Below are 25,738 nucleotides of genomic sequence, written 5' to 3'. Positions count from 1 at the left end.
CCCCTGGATTTCCTGCCTAGCTGATTACAAGCATAGGAACGAATCCCACTCTGGAGATGGTCAACCCGGAAGCTGGTGAACGCTGTTGGTTTTGGACTCTGCTCCCTGGTGCGTCCTACGAACGAGGCACGGGGTTTGGGAAGCAGGTGTGCAATGAACAGCCAAGGTCCAAGGCAAACCTGAGAGCCATTTGTAGATACGGAGGGAGTGGCGGCTGGCTCTAGGCACCACCGAGGTAGCAGTGATGTCCCTGGCTTAATCCACAGAGTTGAGCCTTTAAAAATTTGTACGGTGGGTTTTTTTTTGGTTAATTTTTATTTAAAAACAAAAGTCCTACAAGTCACGCTGTGTTACAAGTGACCAGACACCCAGTGTCTGGGCCTGAGTTAGGGCACAGCCATGGGGGAAGGGGAGCAAGGCAGAGAGGCGCTGGCTGGCTGGCTGGGTCCCTGGAGCTCAGTCTTTCTTCTTGGAGTTGTTAGCCGGGCTCTTTCGCCACAGACGCAGCATGTCCCTGTAGAGGTTGCGTTGCAGGACAGTGTTGGCACACAGGACGGCTCCTACCAGCGCTCCCATGAAGCCACACAAGCTTACGTCCTGCCCTAGGAGACAATGGCACGCCGTCACAGCCGCTTTCCCAGGCACCGCTCAGAGGGGGCCCCCAAGAACGCACTGCCTGGGGTTGCGCTGAGCCCAGTGGGGCTGGTGGAGAGCCTGGCAATCCGCCATTCCTGCAGGGGGTTACCCTGACAGCCTGGCGCTACAGCCAATCCTGGGTCCTGCCTGACCACCCACCAACCTGCCCTCTGCCTGTCCCCAAATCACTCCCACCCTATCTGCCCCCTGCCGAGCAGCCCTTCGCTTCAGCCTTCGTTGCTGCCGTATCCAACCCGCTGCGCCCTTCGCCTTCCTCGAGCTACTGGCATCTCCCTCCTGGTGCACGGCTGTGCCAGCTCCTCTCCTGGCAGGTGCTTGTCAGCATTCCTCCCTGCTGGGCACAGCTCCCCATGCACCTAGGGCAGCTCTCCGGGCAGCCCGTTAGCCGCTGGGAGCTGGGCACCTGCTATTTGTGCCTTTGGACTGTTCCCCTGCCTCCTCTTCTAGCTCCTTAACTGAGGTATCAGGGAACATGGGGCCTCATGACCCCCGCTAGCCACCTCCTCCAACACTGAGCTGCTCGGACTCACGGTGGGGACACCTACTCACCAGAGGGAGACGCTAACGTGCCGGGTGGGCAGAAGGCAAGGTCCAAGCCCACTGCTCCTAGCAGATGCTAAGGGGCAGGGTGCCCGGATTTCTACCCGGGTGCTGTCCTGTATCTCCTCTGGTTATTAGGTGCCGTTAGCTGGAAGGAAAGACTGAGCCTCCAGTGCCCCCTGCTGCTGCAAGGGGAGCGGGTCTTCTCTACTTGTGCCCCTGTCTCCATTGTGGGCCATCCTCCCCTTGACTAACACCAGGCTCTGCTGCTCGGAGCTCCAGCAGCATGAAACGGAGGGGTCTTGATGGTTCCCCTGCTGCCCGCGCGGCTCTGAAGGGCCTTGCTGGGGTCGCTCTGTGGCTTTGGCAAAGCTCTGAGCAGCAGCATGGGAGCCGCCTGCCAGCTGGCTCAGTAAGACAGCGCCATGGTGGCCACGCTCAGCCCTCTTTTCACTTGCTATGGTTCTTGCCAGAGATTTTGGGCTGCTTGTTTCCCCACTTCCTTCCCCCCCGCCCCCGGCAGTAACCTCAGCACTGCTCTTTCCTTACCCCAGCCCACCTTGCCTAAGACCGTCTGCTCCGACTTGCTTGCCTTCCCCAGAGTCTCAGGTCTTGGAGCCAGTCTCTCACTAGCCCTTGTGACATCCCTCCTTTCTCAGAGAAATCCTGGTCTGTTATGTTCTCACCATCGCATCCTTCAGGGTTTTCCGCTAGCGGACTTTAACCCCTTCATTCCTGGTTGGTTTTAAAAATTCAGGAAAAAGGAAGGGGTATTGGCAGTACTTCCCGGGACGCGGTGGTGTCAGCTACATGGGGTACAGGGTGAGCTGCTAAGAGCCACTGGGGAAGCATCTGGATAATTGAAATTCAATTTCCATCCCTTCTCTATGCTGCATTGTCCAGTTCTCTCTCCCTAGCCCTGAAGACGCTTTGAACATCACCCTCTGCTAGGTAAGGCGTTCCCCGGATAGAAAGTCAGCCCGGCAGGTTGGCTGTGGGAAACGGAGGCGAAAATACAGCCATGCTCAGGGAAACTGAGTCAGGAGTGGGGCGATCCAGCCGAGACCCCCTCGGTGTAGCGTACCTGTCAGGTAGAGGTTTGGCACACAGGTCTGAGGGCGTAACATGGCCGTAGCTTCAGCCTGCAGGCGAGAGATGCTATGGGCAGCTCCATACAGCTCTCCTTTGGGGGAAGCTATGTAGTGCTGGTTGGTGAGTGGAGACCCGGACGATACGCATTCGATCTGTTGAGGAGAAAGGCATTAAGGGAGCCCCCCAAGACCTGTGTGCAGGACACAGTAACTGAGCTGGGCCCGTGCAGATAAGGGGGCTGCTGGAGCTCCGCAGAAATCTGAAAAGCCTCTTCTGCCCAAGAAAGCGCGTTTCCTGGGGTTGCTGCTGCAGCAGCCAGAGGGAATGATCTAATCAGCCACTTCCCATTCCTACTGATTTGATTCTCCCCCAGTTTCTCCTTGGGGACTTGGTTTTCTCCTAAGTTTTGGATGGTGCCAGGATATTCGTTGCTGCTTCCGTTGCACCTTGTAGGGCACGTCCTGGGTGTCTTAGCACCTGCATTTCTGCTTTGGGAAGAGTTGTTGTAGCAGCTATAGAAATGGCCGGGAGGGGGAGGGGGGAACAAAGAGGACAGCAATGCATAACCCTACCCCACCAAGCCTGGAAAGGCCAGGTAAAGCTATAAACCCATATATATGCTGCCCGTTCTCCTAGCCGTTCAGCTTTAGTCAGTCACCATCACCAACGTCTGTCCCCTGGGGAGGGCCATGCAGAAAAAATGCGGAGATCTAGTGGATAATACACCATAATAAGCACACCAGAAATCAACATGTCCACACAGCTAAGGGCACATTGGCAGCTGGGCCTCACTGCTATCTAACTAAAACCGTTTATACACCAAAGCAACTGTGCACAACGGACAGAGTTCGCAATGCATAGCATACGCAAGCTGTGGCGTGCAGGGGATCACCTCGCCAAAGCTTTTCCTTTGGTGCAATTATTGCTTTCCAAGAGTGCAAAACTCCCTGAAAAGGCCAAAATCTCCCAATATAAATACACTGCAAAACGGGTCTGTGTTGTGATAACCCCTAGGAGTCAGTCATGGGCCAAGACCCCATTGTGCTAGGTGCTATACAAACAGAGTCAAAAGACAGTCCCTGCCTCAAAGAGCTCCCACTCTTAATAAATAAAAATATGTTTTGAAAGAAGGTCAATGGGCCACACATCTGGGAAAAAAAAAAAAAAAGAAGTGGTAGCATATTCTAGTTCCCAATATTACAGACTTGTGTTGTAACAGGTGACTGTTCCTAACGGGGAAAGAATGCTGAAATCCACTACCACAGTGGGGCATACAGCTAATACCCCAGGGATACTGACCTCAGACACTGGGCAGGGCAAAGGCTATGTGGGGTGACCTTGGCAGCTGCGGTGGAATAGGACTGAACAGCTATGGGAATGGACAGTGTATGTAGATTTTGGCTGTCGCACTGTTCCCTGCTTTGGGGGGTGGAGTTCTACGTTGCTGGCCTGGGCTTGCAAAGAGCCTCTATGCTCCAATACAGAAACTGTGATTTTTATCCCCACATCAGTACAGGTGGCTGGCTGGTCAGCCTCTTGCCACTCAGACCTGAAGAGGTCCCTGCACTGCCCACTCCCTGCGTCAAGGGAACTAGGGGGTTGACTCCCTGCAAGAGATTTCCCTGATCTGCCACCTCCCCACTGCATTGTGTGTGGAAGTCAGGCTGGTGGCTCACCCAGGTCATACCCAGAGGTTCCTGAGTCCAACATGGTCCTTCCCTGTATAACAGACTCTTAAGCCATGTTATCCACAAGAGAACACTGCTGAGCAACGGTGATTGTGTTATAAATAAAGGTTTCCTTACCTTATCCTCTATGTGAGGGTAGAGTTTCAAAACAGTCTTCAGAATGGACTCTACAATAGTGTTTTTCAGGCTCTCGTATACTGCTCCCCTCTTCTGGACCGTCTCATCTTTCCATTCCTCAAACCATTCATACTTTGCAAACGCCAAGATGCACAGAGTCGACTTGCCTAGAATGACAGAGCGCTAGGTGTTTATTGCATTGTCACCACTGGAGGACAACTGTAGCTATGGCAGGTGGTAGCTTCTGCTGTCAGGTGCCATGTGTCCCCACTCACTCCTAACAGACAGTTCTCCCTCTGTCCAGTTCCACCAGTGCCTATGTCCTGCTTCTTTGGCTTCCCGTGTTTCAGCTCCTTGGCTTCATTATGGCCTCTGCTTTTACCCACCCATCTTGGGTGTCATCTGTAGGTATCCAGAAAACGTCAAGTGAGTCTTCTTGGTGCACCATCTGTGCCTGCTTGAACCAACGACACTCGCTCAGCTCGGTGTCTCCAAGACAGAGGAGCTCCTCTTGGCCAGCATGAGCGCCCCACCCTCAGAGGCAAGGCTCTTTCCAATCTCTCGTTTGCCTCCACTGCCTGGGAGCTTAACTTCCAAAGTCTTCTTAGGAATTTATTAATTCCCACAGCAGAACAGACCACCAGCACGATGCCCTGTCTTGAGCAATGGCCCATTCTAAATGCTTCTTGGGTAGAAGCAATGAAATGCGGTGTGTAGCACCTATGTGGCAGAAGTAAGACTGCTGGGGTAAGCGGCTAGGCTTTTGCATTTAACCTCCATAATTCCAGCCCACCCAGGTAGTGATTAGTTCTAACTCCATGGGGATTTGACTCTGCTGTTGCAGGTTAATTTCCAGTTAAACCTCCAAGGGGTTAGCAATAGAGGGCAACGCAGTGCCGAACCGTCTCTTCTCGTGTCCCCTTGCTCTCTACATGAGCAGAAAGTTCTAAAACGTCAGCTTCTGATGGAGAAAACTAGCTTCCCCTCCCTCCCGCCCATGGAAGACAGTTAATTTAGTCCGCATTTGAAGAACTAGAAAGCGGCTGAAAAGACTGTTGTCTCAAACGTCCGAGAAAAATCCCTCCTTGTGGCCAGCACGCTGAAAACAAGGGCTAGAAATAGACTTCCCACCCCCACCCCATTGCAGAGTTGTTCCGGCCATGGTACAGAGACCACCCTTACCTGGGTATCTCTCCTGCCAGGTGGGGTCCTTGGATGACGGAGATGTAACAAAGAGCATAGGAATGTTCTCTGCAGCTTCTTCTCTTGAGGCAGTAAGGAGGCAATTCATGCTGCAGAGAGACAGAGAAGCCTTTCCATGAGCTCTGGCTCACGATCAACCAGGTCAGTACATGTGCACGAGGAAACAGGCAGGCAGCACCATGCTGCTGCAAACACCTCCCCCCGGCTCTGGAATCTCCGCAGCGACCATGCGGGCACCACTTCTCTGGGGTGGTTTATGCCGCACCAGAGCAGTCCCCAATGCGCTTGGGGCACCAGCAAATGGCTGCTCTCCTGCTGTTTAATTCACATCTTTCTCCTCTATAGCAAAAATGGGGCCTAAAACCATCTTGTCGTGCCCTGTCTCAGGCTGATCGTCACTTGGAGGCCTCACCAGGTATGCAAGGCGGAGAGTTTTGTTCCATGCCAGCTGGGTAATCCCTCGTTATCAGCCATGAGCAACTAACGCTATGGGATTTTCTCTCGCTGGTATTTATCCAATTGTTTTATCAGCTTCCTTTGCTGTGCTGTACAAAATCCAAAGACAGACAGCATCCCCTCAGTGCCTGAATCAGCAACTGCACAGAAGAAACCTGTGAGTGGCTTATATTTATAAGCCTTGGGTGTTCTACTGGACACTTTCCTCCTAAACATTGATCTGTCGAGCTCCTGGTTATATCTGGCGACTGGTTTCCTGAATCTACCTTCTCATCCTTGCTCCTACTGGTCAGAGAGAGCGGCCTCTGGTTTGGAAGATATGGGAACCTCTGGAGGCTGGAGGTTCTTTTTGAGTCCTCAAGACCATACCTTGCCTCGCCTCATCTGTGATGGTGCCATGCAAATTACTACTATTTATTATTTGCATTACTGTAACATCTGGGGCATTGTGCTTGGGCCTGTATATACTCACATAAGAGAGAGTCTCTATCCTGCTAACTAGACAAGACAAATGATGGGTTATCTCCATTTTGCAGGTTAGGAAATGAGGTACAGAGCAATAAATTACCCAGGGAGCCTCTGGTAAAGCAGGGAACTGAATGTGCTGTGTGATGCCAACTGGCCAGCACCCAGATTGTGACCTCCTTGCATGAACAGACATTTCACTGTCAATGCTGCTGGGGTCATGCTTAAGGTTGCGTGTGGCAGAATGAGTTGGGTGAAGCTGGGTGCCTGTCGTGCTCCCCTGTAGCACAGGTCAGACTAGGTGACCAGGGCGGTCCTTTGTGCTGGCATGAGGCAAACGTCTCCACCTTCCAATGTGTGTGACGCCCCTCCTGCTGTAACCTTTCCTGGAGGGGTGCTGCTGTCATTTCCCTGCAAGTCACCCCACATCTGAACTTAGCCATGTGATAAATTAGGGGACCTGGGCACTTCTCCAACTTGGACATTATTGGAAACTCTACTGGGCCCCTCTGAAGAGATTCACGTCTTCTGAACTGGAGACAGACTCCTGGGCAAGAACCCAACTGTTTGCTCTGAATTCTGTCCGTCACGCTTCACCCTGAAGTTGAGAGGGACAATTTTACGGCTGGGGACTGGGCGGACTTTGTCGCTTGCTCCAGCAGAACACGTAGGTGGGTAACAATATTGTGGCACTAGCCAGGGCTTGCATAGGTACCATCCTGCTTGTCAAATATAAAGTAAATCGGATGCCAACTGGGGAAGAGGCATGCTGAGCCGCAGAAGCAAAGCTTCTCCTTACGCTTCATCCAGGTTCTGATGTGAGTAGATGAAGTAGTTTGTGGCTTCCAGTCCCAGCTCTTCCTTTGAGCCTTTGAGTCCGATGAAGACACTGAACCCTGATAGGCCGTGATCCACCATGCGAAGCTGAGCCTGAATATCTGCACACGGGGGCAGCAAACAGAAGATTAATCTCCCATCCCCCATGGCTGCATCATGGAGAAGTGGTAGCTTCTCCCTAATTAAGACTGAGCCCAGCTTCCATGCCCAATTTAAATCCTGCCCTTTTCCTCCATACCTTTGGCTTTTCAAATGGGATTGGCCTCAGATTTCCCAGATTTACACTAGAGGCAAAGGAGAAGATTTCTGCCAAGTTTGAAGAATCTGGTCCAACTATTTGAGTTACAGAAGAGTAACAGAGACCCTAAATTTGAAATTTTGATTAATTTAATATTTGGCTCCCATTAGCTCACCATGTTACTGTCACTTCAAATTTTCCATGTACTTAAATCTCCTTGAAACCTCAAGTACCAGAAGACCTAGTTCAAATTTTTGCACAAAAGTTTTGTCAATAGAAAAATAACTCCCCCACACAAAACCAAAAGACTTGGCAAAATTGTGGATCATGCTTTTAAAATCAGTGTTTTTATCAAAATGCATTGAAGTCATTTTCAAAGTTTTTCGTGTACTGACAGCCTGTTCTTTAGTGTAAAACAAATGCAGTTTTTGGTCAACAGAGTTGTGATAATTCTATAACTGGTTTTGATAAAAATATGATGAAAACAATCAATTTAAAAAAAAGGAAAGTGGGTGATTTCGAACTCTGCAAAACAGAAACAACTTCAAACATTTTTTTTCCACAAAATCATTTGGAATGGAAACAGTTTTGCATCCTTAACCATAGGACTTGCTATCAAGCAACCCCCCTCTAATACCATGTGTTGAATATGGTCCAGTATTAGTGGGGAACTGATCTGGGAGGAGATTAGTACAACAAGGATTTTTAGTATTTTAGATCTCAGGAGCTGCCCGTTGTTAAGTGCAGTGGTGTTGTGGAAAAGCTTATGGTGTTTTACCAGGTGAAGTTCGTATCTCCGCTGGCAAAAGCCGCTCATAGGTGTTAAATATTCCAGCGTCAGAAATCACAATAGGAGCAAAGACGTTCACGAGATCTTGGCCTTTCTGCACGCTAACACCTGAAAGGAAAAGGTGAGATGAAAAAAAAATTAATAATCCACCCCTAGGCCACTTTCCTCTGCACTGGCCGGGGGCAGAAGCCCTTTACTCTCATGGGGCTGGAGTGACAGACACAAACGGTGTGTGATCAGGTCAGGTGCAGGAAGGAGGCTGGATCGAGTATGGGGCAGGGACTTACCACAGGAGCATTTGGACATGGGGGCAAAAACATAAATAACCGGGGAGAGCATTTATAGGCTTTTTGATGGCACTTCTAGCATTTCCAGGCGCTCACAGGTTGGGAAGTATTAGATCCATTCTCTAGATGCCAAGATACTGCCGTGGTGGATGCTATAGAAAACCCTGAGGCCAGAGATTAATGGGAGGTTTTGCATCTGTGAAAACAGGGCTGACCTTGGCTTCCTTGCCACTGATGGGAGACAAGGGGAGCTGGCATCTGGGAGGGGAATTGGGTTTTGTGGATGGTTGTCAGAAAAGGGCCTTAGCTGGAGTTGTCAGGGGAGGTGCTAGGACTGGACAGCAGGGAGGGGGTACTTGTCACTGGGAATGGGGGTTGGCAGTATGCAAATAGTTCAGATTGAGAGCCGTTGTGGGGAAGGTGTGTCTATTGGTGACTTATCCCTCCTCTTCCTCACACCCATCGCCATTCCAGCTCTGCCTTCCCCTCCTTCTTGTAAAAATGACCTCAGGGCCCAGCTGCATCTCCATGGGGCCCCAACTCCTTTTTGTCTGTGCTGGGGTGCAGACAGAATCTGGCACACTCCAGATTCCTGTCTCAGGGTAACCGAGACTCCACTCTCCGTCCAATAAGGTGCCGCTCACTTGCTTAGCCGTGCAGGTTGCTGTGAACACCCTGCCCTGCTCTCTGCAATAGTTCCCCATTCTCCATAGGTTCGTAAACCCCCGTCATCGCCACAATGAGCTGAGCGCCAGCTAGCAGTGCATTAGGCGACGTATCTCTCACATGCAGTTCGATGCCTTCACTAGGAATATTGAACATATTCCTTCAATAGAGTCCTGCGCAGGGTCTGAGATGCCATATCAGGATCTAGATAACTTGGTGGCCTGCATGGGCCCAGCATACAGGCAGCTGGGGCCAGAGCTCCTTGGAATTAGGCAGGGGGCAGTGCCAGGGGAGGGGAGGGTGAGATGGTGGCCAGCTGGCTGACTGCACGGAAAGCAGAACAAAGCCCCAGTCTCTCTACTTTGCCTGCAATGCGCTGGCTCATCTCCAGCAGCTGGCCAGCCCTTCTAGTGCTCCTTGGCTCCTCTGCAGGGCAAGCTCCTCTGCACGCATCCTCACACACACACACACGCTCTGTACTCTGCAGTTTGGGATCTGTGCAGAGGGTACCTTGTTCCTCTTTGATATAGGGGCTGACGTGAGCTTGAAGGGAGAGGCTTGACCCAGCCTCACTCACCACAGGCTTTGCCTTCTGCATTCACCAAAATGCTCTGCACCACCGCCTTGGTTAGAACAGCCCCGCCAGCCTGCTCAATCACTGGGATGGTGTGGAAGGCGATTTCACTGGGGCCACCTCGGGGATACCATGCCCCTTCCATATAGTGATTCACAAGAACTGCATGTAGGGAGAAGCTGGCGCTGGCTGGAACCACTCCTGGAAGACAGAGCAAAGAAGAGGGATTGTTCCCATACAGAACTTTTCATTGCTGCGTTTCTTCCTCGGGCAGCCTAACTGAGAAGAGAGCTGTATTAAGCTGTGGAACGGTCTCCCATCATTGGAGCCGCTGAAACTAGACAATGCATTTGAGAACACAGTGTACGGAGCAATGCTGCAATGAATAAATGACTAACAGCTCTTTTCCTGCTATGGTTTGAAGACTAAGGGAGACCATCACACTAATTTGGAGATGACACCAACTCTATCTACATCTCCTCGGACCCAATCTCAGATGCACACTGGAGGAGGAGGGAAGTCTTGGGTTAAAGATTATGCTGAGGTTACGGGCAGTGGAAGGTGCAGTCAGGAAGTATATGCAGCTCCCAGGGGAGATGTTCCTTTTGCTTAAGAGGGGTACTCTGTTTTGGTGACAGCTAGCTGAAGGAAGCTGAGACAAACCAAGAGGTACACAGAGGGTGGACGGGGATGGAAGAGGGGGTGAAAGGTGTGGCCAGTTAACACTGGCAGGGTAAACCTGCTCAGAGTAGAGATAATAGGTCTAAAAGTTAGACAGAGAAGAGCAGAGGGCCAAGAACTGCGGCACTCCAGAGAATAGGGGGCCAGACAAAGGAACAGTCTCTATCATAAAGTGAGCAGTTTGATCAGTCAGAGCACAGCCACCATAAGACAGTTCATGTTTTCAAGTTTTTCTCCCCAACCGGGGGCCAGAATTTTTTTTAAGTGAAAACTAGGCTTAAGATGTTTACAGTTACCTAATAACCTGACTCCAGGAGCTGGGGCTTTAAGACCACCAGGAGCTGGGGCTTTAAGATTCTGGATAACAGTGCAAGACTTGGCAATGCTGTCCTTTACTAGTTATAACTAATACACAATTAAACCTTTATAGACAAATCTGGAGAAATGAGATGGAGTCCTAGGACTAACTTTGTCTGGAACTTAAAGCCAGACAAATTCAAATGAGAGAGAAGGTACAAATTTGTAACAGTGAGGGTGATTAGTCAGTGGAACAGATTTCCTAGGGAAGTGCTGGCTTCTCTATCTCTAAGTCTTCAGATCAAGACTGGAAGCTTTTCTGGCAGATATTCTTAGCTAGTTGAGTTATGGGGCTCAAGACAGGAGTAACTGGGTGAAATTCTATGGTCTGTGATATGCAGGTCATCAGACAAGATGATCACAATGCTCTTAATTTTTTTCATAGTTTTTTTTTAAATCTATAAATCTCTGACTAAAGGGTGCCAGTGTCTGAGAGCAGCTTGGCATACTAAGCCAGAAGTTTTAATAATTTCCATAGCACCTCTGGTAGTAGCAATCTATGCACACACATGGCAGCTGGGTCTGCTTCTCTTTCTGCTGGGCTGGATCATCCAGACTCATGCCTGGAGAGCACCGATTTTGCAGGCAGCTGAGGATGGCAACTTGCACCACTCGGACTGACAGTTGGCTTTCTCCTGACTTTAATTCTGCAGTCATCTGGAAATTTGCATGCTAGCAAATTTTTTGTCTGACCCAGCCCAGCAAATGCCTGCGTGTGAGTCACCCCAACCATTAACTTGTATATTGCTGTCATCTCTCTTCTCCAACCCCTGCTGGTTTTTTTTTAAAATAGGGTTTCACGTGGTTTTTACTCTCCACTGATCTTCTTTTCCCACTCAGTGGGTCCTGATTCTGTTTAATGGAGTTGAAAGCGAACATGACCTTTTAGTAGTTGATAACGCACCCTGACGTGTACATAGCACCTTTCATGCGAAAATCCCTGTGTACTTGGTAGATCTGAAAAACCTATTACAAACTGTATGGTAGACACATGTTTTAAAATGCTGCACTAAAAGAGCATGATTTAGGTTGCAAAGTCAAGCCCTGCAACGTTAGGAAATGCCAGCTTTACAGTTGCCCATCCCACCTTAATTCTGCCCCCTTGCATGTCTCTCCTGCGCACTGAATGAGGCAGGGATCCTGGGGGAAACACATGGTGTTTCATCCTGTAATTAAAGACAGTCCCATATATTGTATGCACCAGGATCAGAGTAAAGGTTGCTGGGCAACCTCAGGTTGATCATTTTTTGAGTGCTTGACTTTGCAAACAATATAACATCACTTTGACGCAGGTTTTTATATGTGATTTCCTAGGTTTCTTTGGGGGGGCAGGAAAAACGTAAAAACAAATTCTGGTATGTACAACTCTGACAACCCCTGAATCATCAGGAGAGTTTGAACCCTGAACCTTTAACACTGCGGCACGGACGGCTTCCACTCAACCTGCGGGACTAGCTACGTTCACGGACGGCTGGAGAAGGCTGTTATTCCAGACAAGAGGATGGTCTGATGGGGCCAGAAGCTGGAGCTGGGGAGTGGTTGTGGGGAGTCCAGCGTCCCTTCCCCTGGTGTTGGGAGCAAGTTCCTGCCCCATGTGAGGCACCCAGAGGCAGGATGGGACACTGAAGACAAGTTCCATGTGTGTGGTTGAAGGGGGAGCCAAGCCAGCCAGCCGAGCCAAGCCAAGCCTAGACAAATTGGAGGATTGGGCCAAAAGAAATCTGATGAGGTTCAATAAGGATAAGTGCAGGGTCCTGCACTTAGGATGGAAGAATCCAATGCACCGCTACAGACTAGGGACCGAATGGCTAGGCAGCAGTTCTGCGGAAAAGGACCTAGGGGTGACAGTGGACGAGAAGCTGGATATGAGTCAGCAGTGTGCCCTTGTTGCCAAGAAGGCCAATGGCATTTTGGGATGTATAAGTAGGGGCATAGCGAGCAGATCGAAGGACGTGATCGTTCCCCTCTATTCGACATTGGTGAGGCCTCATCTGGAGTACTGTGTCCAGTTTTGGGCCCCACACTACAAGAAGGATGTGGATAAATTGGAGAGAGTCCAGCGAAGGGCAACAAAAATGATTAGGGGTCTAGAACACATGACTTATGAGGAGAGGCTGAGGGAGCTGGGATTGTTTAGCCTGCAGAAGAGAAGAATGAGGGGGGATTTGATAGCTGCTTTCAACTACCTGAAAGGGGGTTCCAAAGAGGATGGCTCTAGACTGTTCTCAGTGGTAGCAGATGACAGAACGAGGAGTAATGGTCTTAAGTTGCAGTGGGGGAGGTTTAGATTGGATATTAGGAAAAACTTTTTCACTAAGAGGGTGGTGAAACACTGGAAAGCGTTACCTAGGGAGGTGGTAGAATCTCCTTCCTTAGAGGTTTTTAAGGTCAGGCTTGACAAAGCCCTGGCTGGGATGATTTAACTGGGAATTGGTCCTGCTTCGAGCAGGGGGTTGGACTAGATGACTTCCGGAGGTCCCTTCCAACCCTGAGATTCTATGATTCTATGATTCTATGATTCCCGCCCCAGCTGTTCTGGTAGCTTCCAGATGTTCCCAGTGCAACATGTGGGAGGGCAGGGGCCCACCCCTTTAGAATGTTCATGTTTGATTATTTTGGCAGGCTGCCCACTTTACCTTGGGAGCACACGTGACAGAAGGGAAATGGTGGTATTCAGTAGTTTAACCCGAATGGAGTTTCATCAGACAAAGAAAAGGCACTTCTCTAACCTGAGGGCTTTCCCTGATGAATTTCAGAGGCCTGCTGTAGACGGCAGAGATGTCAGAGCTTCTTAGAAAGAGGTTACAAAAGTCTTTTATACTGGAAAGTGTTAGGCAGCCTAACTATAAAGCTCACTACTACTTCCCCATACAAGCCAACTGTTCTACCCACCTAAAAGCAGCCATCTCTGGGGTTAGCAGCTCAAAGCAAAAACAGGAGTTCAGAGCAGGGTGTGAAGAAAATTGTGCCCGATGGAAACTGCAAGGAAAACTCAGGGCTGCAGAAAGTAAAGGTCAGAACTGGACTCTGACCAGCACCCCAGAGCTAAAACATGGACTTCTGCGAAAGGGGACAAGGAATGGACAAGGTTTCCCATGCACCACAGGGCAGTCCAGGCAGGATATTTTCGGAGAAGAGGGTTTATACCAGAAAACTGGTCTGTCTGCTAAAAACAAGTCACCTACCATAAGTGGGAAAGATATAGCTAAATACCGCTCTGAGCTCTTCGTTTGTGGTGAGTTCACTGACCACGTCTGTCAAGCTTCGGGACGTCATCTTAAAGAAAGGGGAGAACCATGCCAGCAGGCCGGTGCGGCTCAGGAACTTGACCAGGGGCACAGGCAACATTTTCAGAACAGTCATGTGCGTAGTTCCTTGAGCAACTCTCTGAAAGGGGAAAAAGCAACAGCTGTGAAGTATCACAGATGGCTTTGGGGACTGGGCTGGAGCAGAAGTTCCGTGAAGTTTTGCCATTGCAAGGCAAAGGGCCAGAGAACTTGGCTGAATAGAGGGAGACATTGATCACACAGCAGCTCCCAGAGCTGCCCACAAGCTGCCTTCTTGCCAGTCACTTGATAAAGTACCAAAAGGCCAGCTCAGTCTCCCACTCTGGCTCAAGAATGTTAGTTACCCAGCAGCTCTGACATGCAGGACACCCCAGGGATCTCTGATAACACCTTGGCCCAGGGGTCATTTCCTCCGACAGGACGCGCTTGCCCTTAGGCAACCCCGGTAGCCGTACCACCTTGAGGACAGTCGTCATCTTACACCCAAAAATCCAATCCTTTTTAAAATCACAGCATCCCAGTGGGAAGAGCTGGACACTCGTGTATCCCTGTGTTTGAAGTGCAGGGTGTTGTTCTAGCTGGATGACCATTGAGACTCGGAGAGGAGGAGTTAACATCATAAAGACAAAGCCAGTGTTACCTTTACAAGTCTCACAAATTTCTCAATAGCCACGGCTTCATCTGGAAACTGTTTCTTTAGCCCTTCGACATACTCCTTCTTCCCGCTGTACAAGCGATACATTTTGCTGTTTCCAGGCTCCCCCAGAACTACTGCATCAAAGACAGACGGCATCTTGGACCACTGCAGCTGCCCTTCCGTGAGCTGGTCCACAAGGAAACGCATCAGGGACCTCTCCCCTATCTGCCCTATGTAATGAATACCTGGAAGGCAACGGCGAATGGTTACACAAGAAAGCCACAGCCCAGAGATTAGATTGCAATGGGATGTGGCTATGTGACATGCTAGATACAGTAGAATCTCAGAGTTACGAACACCTCAAGAATGGAAGTCGTTTGGAACTCTGAAATGTTCGTAATGCTGCACAAAACGTTCTGGTGGTGCTTTTAAAAAGTTTACAATTGAACATTGACTTAATACAGTTTTGAAACTTTACTATGTAGAAGAAAAATCTTTTTTAAAATTTTCCCTTTTAGTTTTTAGTAGTTTCCATTTATTACAGTACTGTACTGTATTTGCTTTTTTATTTTTTTGGTTCCTGCTGCCTGATTGTGTACTTCTGATTCCCAGTGAAGTGTGTGGTTGACCAGTCAGTTCGTAACTCTGGTGTTCGTAACTCTGAGGTTCTACCGCACATGCAAAAGGCTAGAGGGGCATTTTAACAAATACATTTGTGACAGGAAAGGCTGCAACAGGACACACTCCACCCAGTCAAATCCTCAAAAGCATGGAAATAAGAAGGTAAGGGTAAGATTTCCAGCATTCCTTGTCCCACACCTCCTATGGCTCTGTTGATAAACACTCCATGAGGCTTTCACTTCCACCTCTAATGCCTACTGAAAAGCAGCGTATACCCCACCTTCATCCTGCTTGCTCTCACACAGAACCTGAAGGGTGACCCCATACTCATGTATCTCAACAAATCAACACATCTGACAACCTCACAGTCTGTACCTTTGGAAAATTATTCTGCTTTCATATTGCTGAGGTCACTGTTAAAACTGTAAGTCTAATGTGTCTTTAAAAAAAGAGCCAGTTGAATCAAATCTAGGAACACAACTTGATTAAGGGTAGGGTTGCCAGGTGTCTGATTAAGGGTAGGGTTGCCTGGCGGCTCTGGTCAGCATGGCTGACTGGACTGTTAAAAGTCCAGTTGGTGCAGGGCTGGCAGACTCCCTACCTGGCTCCGCACGGTTCCCTGCAAGCTGCAACGTGTCCCGTGGCTCCTAGATGGAGGGACGGCCATGGGGCCTCCGTGCACTGCCCCTTCCCCCGGCTCTGCAGCTCCCATTTGCCAGGAACTGCATCCAGTGGGAGCTGCAGGGCTGGCACCTGCGGGTGGAGGCAGTGCGTAGAGCCGCCTCACCGCGCCTCCACCTAGGAGCAGAGTGATATGTCGCTGCTTGCGGGGAGCTGCCTGAGATGAGCACCACCCGGAGCCCACACCCCTCACCCCCTCCCACACCCCAACCCCCTGCCCCATCCCTGAGCCCCCTCCCACGCCCAAACCCCCTCCCAGAGTCCGCACCCTCACCCCCTCCCACACCCTGAGCCCCCTCCTGCACCCTCACCCCCTCCCATGCCCTGAGCCCCCCCCCTGCACCCAAACTCACTCCCGGAGCCCACACCCCAACCCCTGCCCCAGCCCCAAGCCCCTTCCCACACCCAAACTCCCTCCTGGAGCCCGCACCCTCTCCGTGCCCCAACTCCCTGCCCCAGCTCAGAGCCCCCTCCTGCACCCCAAACCCCTTATCCCCGGCCCCACCCCAGAGCCCTCACCCCCAGGCCCCAACCTCCTGCACCAGCCTAGATCCCCCTCCCACACCCTGAACCCTTCATTTCTGACCCCATCCCGGAGCCTGTATCCCCTCCCGCACCCCAACCCCCTGCCTCAGCCCGGAGGCCCCTCCCACACTCCGAACCCCTCGGCCCTACCCGCCAGCCCAGAGCCCCCTCCTGTACCCTCATCCCCAGCCCCACCCCAGAGCCCGCATCCACAGCCAAAGCCCTCCTCTCCCCCCACACCCCAACCCCCTGACCCAGCCCAGTGAGTGAGGGTGGGGGAGAGTGAATGACAGAGGGTGGGGGGATAGAGTGAGTGGGGGTGGGGCCTCAAGGAAGGGGTGGGACCTTGGGGAAGGGGCAGGGCAGGGGTGTTCGGTTTTGTGCGATTAGAAAGTTGGCAACCCTAATTAAGGGCTGGGCTGGATTCTCCATCACCGCCAATTTTAAAATCAAGATTGGACATTTTCCTAAAAATAGTTCAAACCGGAGTTGTTTTGGGGAAATTCTCTGGCCTGTGCGATACAGGAAGTCAGTCTAGATGATCACAGTGGTTCTCTTCTGGCCTTGGAATCTGAATTTACAATTGTGTGGTTATTGCATAGCATCACTGCAAGACAGAGTTAAGTTGGTTGAGTGACTTAGCTGTGCATTTCTTACTCTAATATGTCTGGATTTCTTTTAAGTTTAACCTTACCTGTGAATTCCCTGGGTTTGAAAGGCTAGCTTTGGAAAGAAATGCAAGATCTCTAATGGTTTTTATCTCTAAGTGACTTATATGTACTCTCAACCTTAATTCCAATTAACTATGTTTTTATCCGGGAATTAAAATTATCTTAGTCACCAACATTACTGTGACTAAGAGAGGTAGAGACATTCCCTGCTGGGTATTGTTTCTGGCACTTCCTTCATGTCTCAGAATTCTGTTTGCTCCTATGAAAACAAGCCAGTATCTGAAGGGCAGTCAATCAATTATCTAGCTTACAGTGGGGAAAAGGAAGAGCAGCAAAATCCATACTCAGAGCATTCAGGCTTCTCAAAATCCAGATCTAAGATTATGTTAAAAGCAATGCTTACATAATAATCACGTGTCAAACACTTGCATGTTCACAACTAATATGAAGACCTTACAGGGATTTTAACAATACTCTTACTACATCTGAGATTAGAGGGGAAAAAGTTAAATTTGAATGTCAAATCAAGCATCAATATCTGTCTATTTTAAAAAAGGCAGGCATATTATAAAAATTTACCTTAACTGCAGGTGTTCATATCTTAAAATCTTTCTTACGTTATATAATTAGGCCTCGAAGACTAGTTTTCAGGATATGTACAAAATATATAGCGTTTATACAGGTGAACATATATTGTTTAAACAGTTCAAACTATTTCCTAAATTCTTGCTAAAATGTGTGTTCAGGAAGACCTGCTACATACCATAAATATTTATAGTTAGAGGCCCCAATCTAATTTTCATTTTAAATCAGTGGGAACCTTATAGGAAAGGGTATTACTAGAGATGTGGAGGAGGACTTGTGGCACCTTAGAGACTAACAAGTTTATTTGAGCATAAGCTTTTGTGAGCTCACTTCATCAGATACATGCAGTGGAAAATACAGTGGGGAGATTTTATATACACAGAGAACATGAAACAATGGGTGCTACCACAATAGTTCACCTTACCTGATCACTCTCGTTACAGTGTGTATGGTAACACCCTGTCAAGGTTCCTCCCCCACTCTGAACTCTAGGGTACAGATGTGGGGACCTGCATGAAAACCTCCTAAGCTTACCTTTACTAGCTTAGGTCAAAACTTCCCCAAGGTACAAAATATTCTCCCCGTTGTCCTTGGACTAGCCACTACCACCACCAAACTAATACTGGTTACTGGGGAAGAGCTGTTTGGACGCGTCCTTCCCCCCAAAATACTTCCCAAAACCCTGCACCCCACTTCCTGGACAAGGTTTGGTAAAAAGCCTCACCAATTTGCCTAGGTGACTACAGACCCAGACCCTTGGATCTTAAGAACAATGAACAATCCTCCCAACACTTGCACCCCCCCTTTCCTGGGAAATGTTGGATAAAAAGCCTCACCAATTTGCATAGGTGACCACAGACCCAAACCCTTGGATCTGAGAACAATGAAAAAGCATTCAGTTTTTTTACAAGAAGACTTTTAATAGAAAATAGAAATAAATAGAAATAAAGAAATCCCCCCTGTAAAATCAGGATGGTAGATATCTTACAGGGTAATTAGATTAAAAAAACATAGAGAACCCCTCTAGGCAAAACCTTAAGTTACAAAAAAGATACACAGACAGAAATAGTTATTCTATTCAGCACAATTCTTTTCTCAGCCATTTAAAGAAATCATAATCTAACACATACGTAGCTAGATTACTTACTAAAAGTTCTAAGACTCCATTCCTGGTCTATCCCTGGCCAAGACCAGCATACAGACAGACACAGACCCTTTGTTTCTCTCCCTCCTCCCAGCTTTTGAAAGTATCTTGTCTCTAAGGTGCCACAAGTACTCCATTTCTTTTTGCGAATACAGACTAACACGGCTGTTACTCTGAAACCTGTCTCCTCATTGGTCATTTTGATCAGGTGCCAGCGAGGTTACCTTTAGCTTCTTAACCCTTTACAGGTGAGAGGAGCTTTCCCCTGGCCAGGAGGGATTTCAAAGGGGTTTACCCTTCCCCTTATATTTATGACACACCCATTGTTTCATGTTCTCTGTGTATATAAAAATCTCCCCACCGTATTTTCCACTGCATGCATCCGATGAAGTGAGCTGTGGCTCACGAAAGCTTATGCTCAAATAAATTGGTTAGTCTCTAAGGTGCCACAAGTCCTCCTTTTCTTTTTGCGGATATAGACTAACACGGCTGCTACTCTGAAAGTAGAGATGTGTTATTTGCAATTCCTTTTAAGCGCACACCAATTAGATCCACAAGGAAAAAAAATATAATGGTAAGAGGACCTTTCAGATGGCAAATGTTAGCACCTAAAAAGGAAGGAAATGCCATGATCAAGACTGCAGAGCTGATCATCCCTGCTGGGCACCTTCTTATGCCACTGACGTCTGTACCAACTGGGTGTTCGAGGCCCCCAGATCAGATTTATACACTTGCTCTACGCTGTTGTAAATGACACACCAGGTATAAGGCAGTGGATTCAGATCTTGCCCCTACTCCATGTGTGTATTCATTACAGTTCAGTCTTTTTAAGGACATGAACTTGTTCTCAAATAAAACAATAGGAGACAAGCTTTTCTACAACCGCAGCCAGAGGTGTGACTGCAGCATGTGTCGTACTAAGAGCAGAGAAGGAGCCTGAGGGGGGCAGCTAGTCTTACAGCTATCTGGGGTATATCTTCAGTCACACCCCCCGGCTGCAGTGCAGACTCACCCTTAGACACACACGCAACTTCTTAGAATACGGTTTCGTTCTTGAATCCTTAGACCTGGTGCCAGATTCTCAGCAGCACGCAATGAGCAATGGGTGCAGCTGAAGACTGGACTGCAACAGAGCCATTTGTATCTCCTTGCTCATAGGATGGGATTCGGCCCCAGCCCTAACCCTGTCCCCAGCATCTTTTTAAGGAGCATGAGGGCTACTCTGAGCTTTGCTAGTTACCAGTGACCCCCGGGAGCCATTCAGTATCTGCCGATTGCCAGAACATTTGGAAAGCACGTACTACGCATTTCTTCTCAGCCCACCAGCGCTGCCTTGCTCAGGGATTGCAATGCAGGGGCTGGGGTAATTAAGCACGAAGCTAGCTTGCTGTGCGAGCGTAAGCTCTCTGCTGCCACAAATAAATAGACATATGTTCAGGGTGTTACTGCAGGGAATGAAAACGTTGGCTTCCTTTAGGGGTGAGATGGGAAAACCAAAGGAGTGTTCTACCTGCTGTTGAGCTACTTTGCTTATGCTTAGGGGTCGGTTAAAACCTAAAATCACTAATACAACACAGCCCATACTCAAAGAACCGTGTTTATCCAATAAGCACTGCAAAAACATTGACAAGATCTACTCAATTCATGCTCCCTGGCTTGTATCTAAGGGCTGGTCTATCCTGTGAACTACAGGGATATGATTTCTAAAGGGCACTAACATGTGCATTAATTAATTGCTCTGTGTAGAGCCTGCTGGTACCCACTGTTAGAAAGAGTACGACGTTAAAGTGCACTAGGGAACATCACAAAGAGATTACTCATTACAATCAGACATGCCGAACCCGTGAAAAAAATGCAGAAATTGGGCTTGTTTTTGGCTTAATTGGCTTGGGAGTTGCTTGTTGGCTAGTTTTTGGCTTGTAGCTTGTTGCTTCTTTTTGTTGATCAGCTCCCGGCAAGCAGGGGCAGGGGGGGAGGGGAGAGAGTCGGGGTGCACAGCGGGCCCACCACAGTCCCAGACTGCACGCTGTGGGGATCTAGTCACATAGAGAGTTGGGGTTCTTAGGGATTGGCTGGTTTTGGCCTTGTTTTGAAACGGGATTTGTTTGATTTTTGGCTTATTGTAAAAGTCGGAGTGCTTATTTACCGTGTGAAAGTCGGCAACTGTGATTACAATATATACGCGTTACTCATTATAGTATATACCAGCTGTGGCCAAACTTACTGACCCTCTGAGCTGCATACAATAATGTGCAGGAGGTCAGACTAGATGATCATAATGGTCCCTTCTGACCTTAATATCTATGAATCTGTGAATCCTCAGAAGTTCGAGAGCTGGGTGTGCCCCAAGCCCCAGCAGGCGTCTAAAGCCTGAAGCTCTCCCCCCCCACTCCCCTAGTAGGCGGAGAATGGAGGTGGAGACCGCCGCGAAACGCACTTTAACTGTAAAAGAGCCACATGGGGCTTGCGACCTGTGGTTTGGCCACCCCTGGTACATACAAAGAGAAAACCTTGAAACCCCCTGAGTTTTGGACATCCACGCAGAACTCAAAAATTGCTACAAATAAACCCTGAAAAACAGAAGCCTGCTGCTGTCTGCTCCTCCCCCTGGACTAATGGGGTGAGGGGTGGGACAGGAGAGAGTAAGCAGCATTCTGGAAAGGGGTGCCACAAAAGTATTTAGGTGTCTAACTCCAGAGGATCTGGGCTGGAAGTCCTTGAGGATCTGGACTGAAGTAATGTATTCCCACCCTACACCCCCGCACCACAAGCAAGAGTGAAAGAGGGGGTGGATTGTGCCCCAAAGCACAATCCCTTGCCAGAGCTCCTCCTCGAGGCAGGACAGCGACAGGCCACCTGTCAACCCAGCTCAATCTAGTCCTTAGGGAACATTTTACAAGCTCAGCAAACAATCTGCTCCCTGTGCTCAGGGGGTGATTTTTCAAAGGTGTGTAATCCAGGCAACATAAACCCGTTTGCCTTCTGAGTCCAGCTACATGCTACTGTGTGGGGAGGGCTAGCTTCACGCCGACTTCACCTTTCGGCCCCCGGCCAATGCGGTTGCTGGGAGACTCGGAAGAGTCAAGAATGGTTTTATAACTGGGAAGCCGGTTGTTGGCCCCTCCTCTGGCTCAGAGCCGGCTGAGCGGCTGCCCCGCCCATCACCAGACTTGTCCAACTTTACATAAGCCACCTTTGACCAACAAAATGTCAAGCATTTCAAATAGCTCTGGGCACACTGCAGGGGAAATCCTACAACCTATTTGTGAATAGTCCGGGAATCTCCTTTTTCGTCTATTAAAAAAACCTTCCAAAATGCCGCCGTGCTGTTTCTGCCTCCTCCCATCAGCATTTGTAAATATTAGTTTGCTTGAAAAGTAACAATAAGAACACCCATAGTGTTTCTGTAGCACCTTCGACAGGTTGGCCTCAGCTATTCAATATCCCTTATGTGGCAAAAAGAATGCAGGATTACTTATCCCACGCGCTTACGCACAAGCCAATGCTAGTCTGGGGCCAGTGATGTGGGTGTTAAAAATCATAGACTACTTATTAGCAGGGCAGGTTTACACCTTAGAGTGAGTAGGAGGGAGCCAGGGAATCGTATGCACGGAACTCACTTCTGGATGGATGGGCCAAGGGGCATACGGTGACTTTAACAGAAGTTGTAGTTTACAGTCCAGCCCCTGGAAACTCTGCAAGGCAGGAACTCCAACCGCAGGGCTTATAGGCTCACAGAAGTCCCAGCTGCAGAAGTTCTCTGCTCTTATGGGGCCAATCAACTCTGCAAGCTATCTGGACCAAGTGGGTCTCTGTGCTCTTGCAGATAGGCACACTCCTTGCTTTCTCCTTTCCCACTCCTCCTCGGGCTTGAGAGGATTTTAATGCAGATCAGATAGCGCCCTTTCACAAACCAGCCCTCCGGGCCGCTGTGTGATGGACCGCTCTGTCACATGCTTCCTTCTGGGAACGCTCAGGAAGAGTTCTCTCAAGACCTGGGCCTGTTTATTCACGGTCGCTACCAAGGAAAGGCACTGCCTGCCCCCTCCGCCGGGGCCCATTTCTCAACGGGTGCCATCTGATTTCCCTCCTGGCTGGTTTCTGGGCAGACTCACCTACATCAAACTCAAAGCCGTTCTTGCTGAAGGTGTGGCAGCAGCCGCCCGCCTTCCCATGCTGCTCCAGAACCACCACTCGCTTCCCAGCTTTGGAGAGGAGCACGGCTGCGGCCAGCCCCCCGATGCCACTTCCGATCACAACAGCATCCAGGTTCTCGGGGACCTTGGCAGCCGAGAAAGCTGAAGAAGAAGGAGAAAGTTGTCATCGACACGTGGCTACCTCCAACAACTGGGTCAGTAACTCTCCTGCTGTCTTCCCCTGCTCATTCCTAGGACCAGACCCAAATTGGGCCATTGTTTACCTTCTAAAGGATTTGCGTGTTAGATGCGGGCCTATTAGCATTCCCTGGCTGCTATACAAATAGTACAGGAACTGCTGTTCTTTCCAAACCTGCTGGAACTGGGAAGTGCAAGGCGGGTCACAAGGAAGCTGCTTCTCAGGATGGAGGCCCGGGTCCGACACTCTCCAGTTTTGGGGAGGGGCATTCTTGTAACAGAGGTGTGAGACTCTTGGCAAAAGAGCAAAGAGCTGGTTTCCATATTCACTGTGTAAAGTGCAAGACTGTAAGATTAGTTTTGGGATGGTCCTGGCTAAGCTGGCAAGATCAAACCGATTATAAAAGGTGGGGCATTGTCATGTATCCTGGCAGCAGATTACCCTCCCGAGAGTGGGGCTACTAAAGAAGCTCAGGTTCATCACCCGCCAGTAGGGTCATTACAAATTGCCCCTGGAAAAACCAAGAGTGACACCAGTCTTTCACAGCCAGGCTCAGGATCAACATTTCTCCTGCTTCACCAGTTCAGTTTCACAGATAGAATCAGAGCTAGAAGAGCATCCAGATCATCCTCGGTCCTTGCCAAAGGGCTTATCATCTAAATACACTCTCCAGTCAAGCTGTAAACATCCCATACAATAGGATTGTCCGATTGGTCCAATAAAATTGGTCCCCCACCTTGTCTCACATTTCCCCTGGACAGACCCTTTCCCGGAGGACCAGATCTCTCTCTTCTCAGCTTTACCTTTATACTCCTACCACCTTCATACCACACAGTAAACTATTTCTCCTGCTCCTTGGTATTTATACCTTTCATCTACACAAATAACCAGTGGCAGAAGTAGGCTGTTATCTTCCATGTGGAGCAGCCTGCTGAGGGAGACCTGATACACTTTGTCAGCGGGTTACACAGCAGGGGAATGTTGAGTATTAGGATTTCCTGGCTCTGGGAGCCGTGTGCTCTAGTAGTCGGTTAGCGCACAACCAAGCACATAGCTTGGCACAGTCCTTCTGAAAGGCAGCGTGGCAAAGTGGGGGAGACTTGGGTCTGTTATATTAGAGATGAGGGTTCTGTCGCAGCTCTGTCTGACGTGACGTTGCATAACCTCTGTTACCTTATCTGTAAGATGGATCAATGATAGTTACTGCCCCTAAAGTAGTGGTCTGAGGTCTTGGTTAGGAAGAAATATTAACAGCAGCCCAGGGGAAGAGAACTCATGGTGTCTTGGGTTGCAGCTCAGGGCGCTTCTCCTAGGAAATCTCCTAGGCTATGGGGTATTTTGCAATGGAATCTGACTCCCTTGACATTTTTTTTGGACGTGGGCACACATGACTAAGTGCCAAATGCCACACGTGATGCTTGGAAGATCTGATGAAAGATAACAGACAAGCTTGGGGGCAGGGTCTCTTCCTTCCCCATGATGTGGAGAGAGCAGTACAATTTCCAGAGGTGAAAATAGACACTGTTAATGTTCATGCAAGATTCTGTTCCTAGTTCTGGTGCATTCCCCCCAGAGATGGAACATGCCCCTTAGTGCTTTAAGAAAAGAAGCTGTCCCAGAGGCAAAAGTGGAAGTGGGTAGGTGGGTAGGGAGAACCAAGGAGCAGAGTTATAGCCTACCCTCCACAAACAGAACGCTTCGTTCCAGACTTTGGAACATGAGTGAAACATATGCGGATGATTGAACTGCACACCAGCCCAGTGATTTGGCATTACCTAACAGGGTGTGGGCATTACCTGGGGGCAATGAGGGTCGGTTATACAAACCACCGCATGGAATCATAGAGGTTTATCTCTGAGTCACAGCTCTTTGACTGTATAGAGAAAGGGGAGGGAATGCACTTAACTTGAGGAATAGCAGCCTTGATTTCAGGCAAATTACCCAATCAAGGGATGAATTAGGCCAGCAGAAAGGGGTAGGGTGCTTTCACCACAGGGAGAGAAAAGGCTGGAGGGTGCATACAAGTACTCCTGGCTATTGGGGAGGGGGGCATGGGCACTGGCAGGTGTTGGTGGGTATGGGGTATATGGAACTGACTTTCAGATATTGGTGGATGTGGAGGGGTGCAAGTGGGCAGGCACTAGTGAGTATAAGGAGGAAGCGTGTGTGTGTGTGGACAAAGGTGACAGGGAGGTGGAGAAGGAGATCTGGAAAGCGGCTAATGAGAGAACAGCTGTGCAGAAAGATACAGCTCCCAGTTCGAAACTTTCTTGGCTTGCCTCTGCCCAGACAACCTGCTGGGGTAAGGGGCCGTTTTCCCTCTATGCACTCCCCATCACGCCCACCCCCCTTCCAGCTGTGGCTGGAGCAGGTGCTGCCAGCAAAAGCACTTTCAGGTACCTTGTTTGATAACCTTTTTCCGAACATCCTTGTCAGTCACCAGAGGGGCAGGTGGCCTCCTGCAGTCAGCAGAGAAAGGGTTGGGGGAGCTGCTGCCCCTGAGGAGCCTCCTGAGCACTGCGAGAAGCAGGAGGGCGAGCAGGACCCAGTACAGCCACATAACTGCTGTGATTTCTCTCCGAGGAATGCCCCTGAAAGCTGGGC

General features: G+C 49.4%; 2 protein-coding genes across 2 annotated transcripts in view; one reads left to right on the top strand and one right to left on the bottom strand.

Moving 5' to 3' along the window:
* ELMOD3 (ELMO domain containing 3) overlaps nt 1-25,738 on the top strand; it is a 71,776-nt gene that overhangs the window by 12,029 nt on the left and 34,009 nt on the right. The gene's annotated exons all lie outside the window — the stretch shown is intronic.
* RETSAT (retinol saturase) lies at nt 384-25,703 on the bottom strand. Its single transcript, XM_077805980.1, has 11 exons — nt 25,535-25,703; nt 22,915-23,097; nt 14,576-14,817; nt 13,834-14,035; nt 9,614-9,811; nt 8,072-8,191; nt 7,018-7,156; nt 5,277-5,386; nt 4,095-4,261; nt 2,282-2,441; nt 384-602 (listed from the first exon to the last, which is right to left on the bottom strand). The coding sequence occupies exons 1-11, from the start codon at nt 25,692-25,694 to the stop codon at nt 457-459; spliced, it is 1,827 nt and encodes a 608-aa protein (XP_077662106.1). The 5' UTR covers nt 25,695-25,703; the 3' UTR covers nt 384-456.

The sequence above is a fragment of the Eretmochelys imbricata genome, chromosome 26, assembly GCF_965152235.1.
Source record: "Eretmochelys imbricata isolate rEreImb1 chromosome 26, rEreImb1.hap1, whole genome shotgun sequence".
NCBI lineage: Eukaryota > Metazoa > Chordata > Testudines > Cheloniidae > Eretmochelys > Eretmochelys imbricata.
Note: the sequence above shows the minus strand (reverse complement) of the source record. Positions and strands in the feature narration are given on the sequence as shown.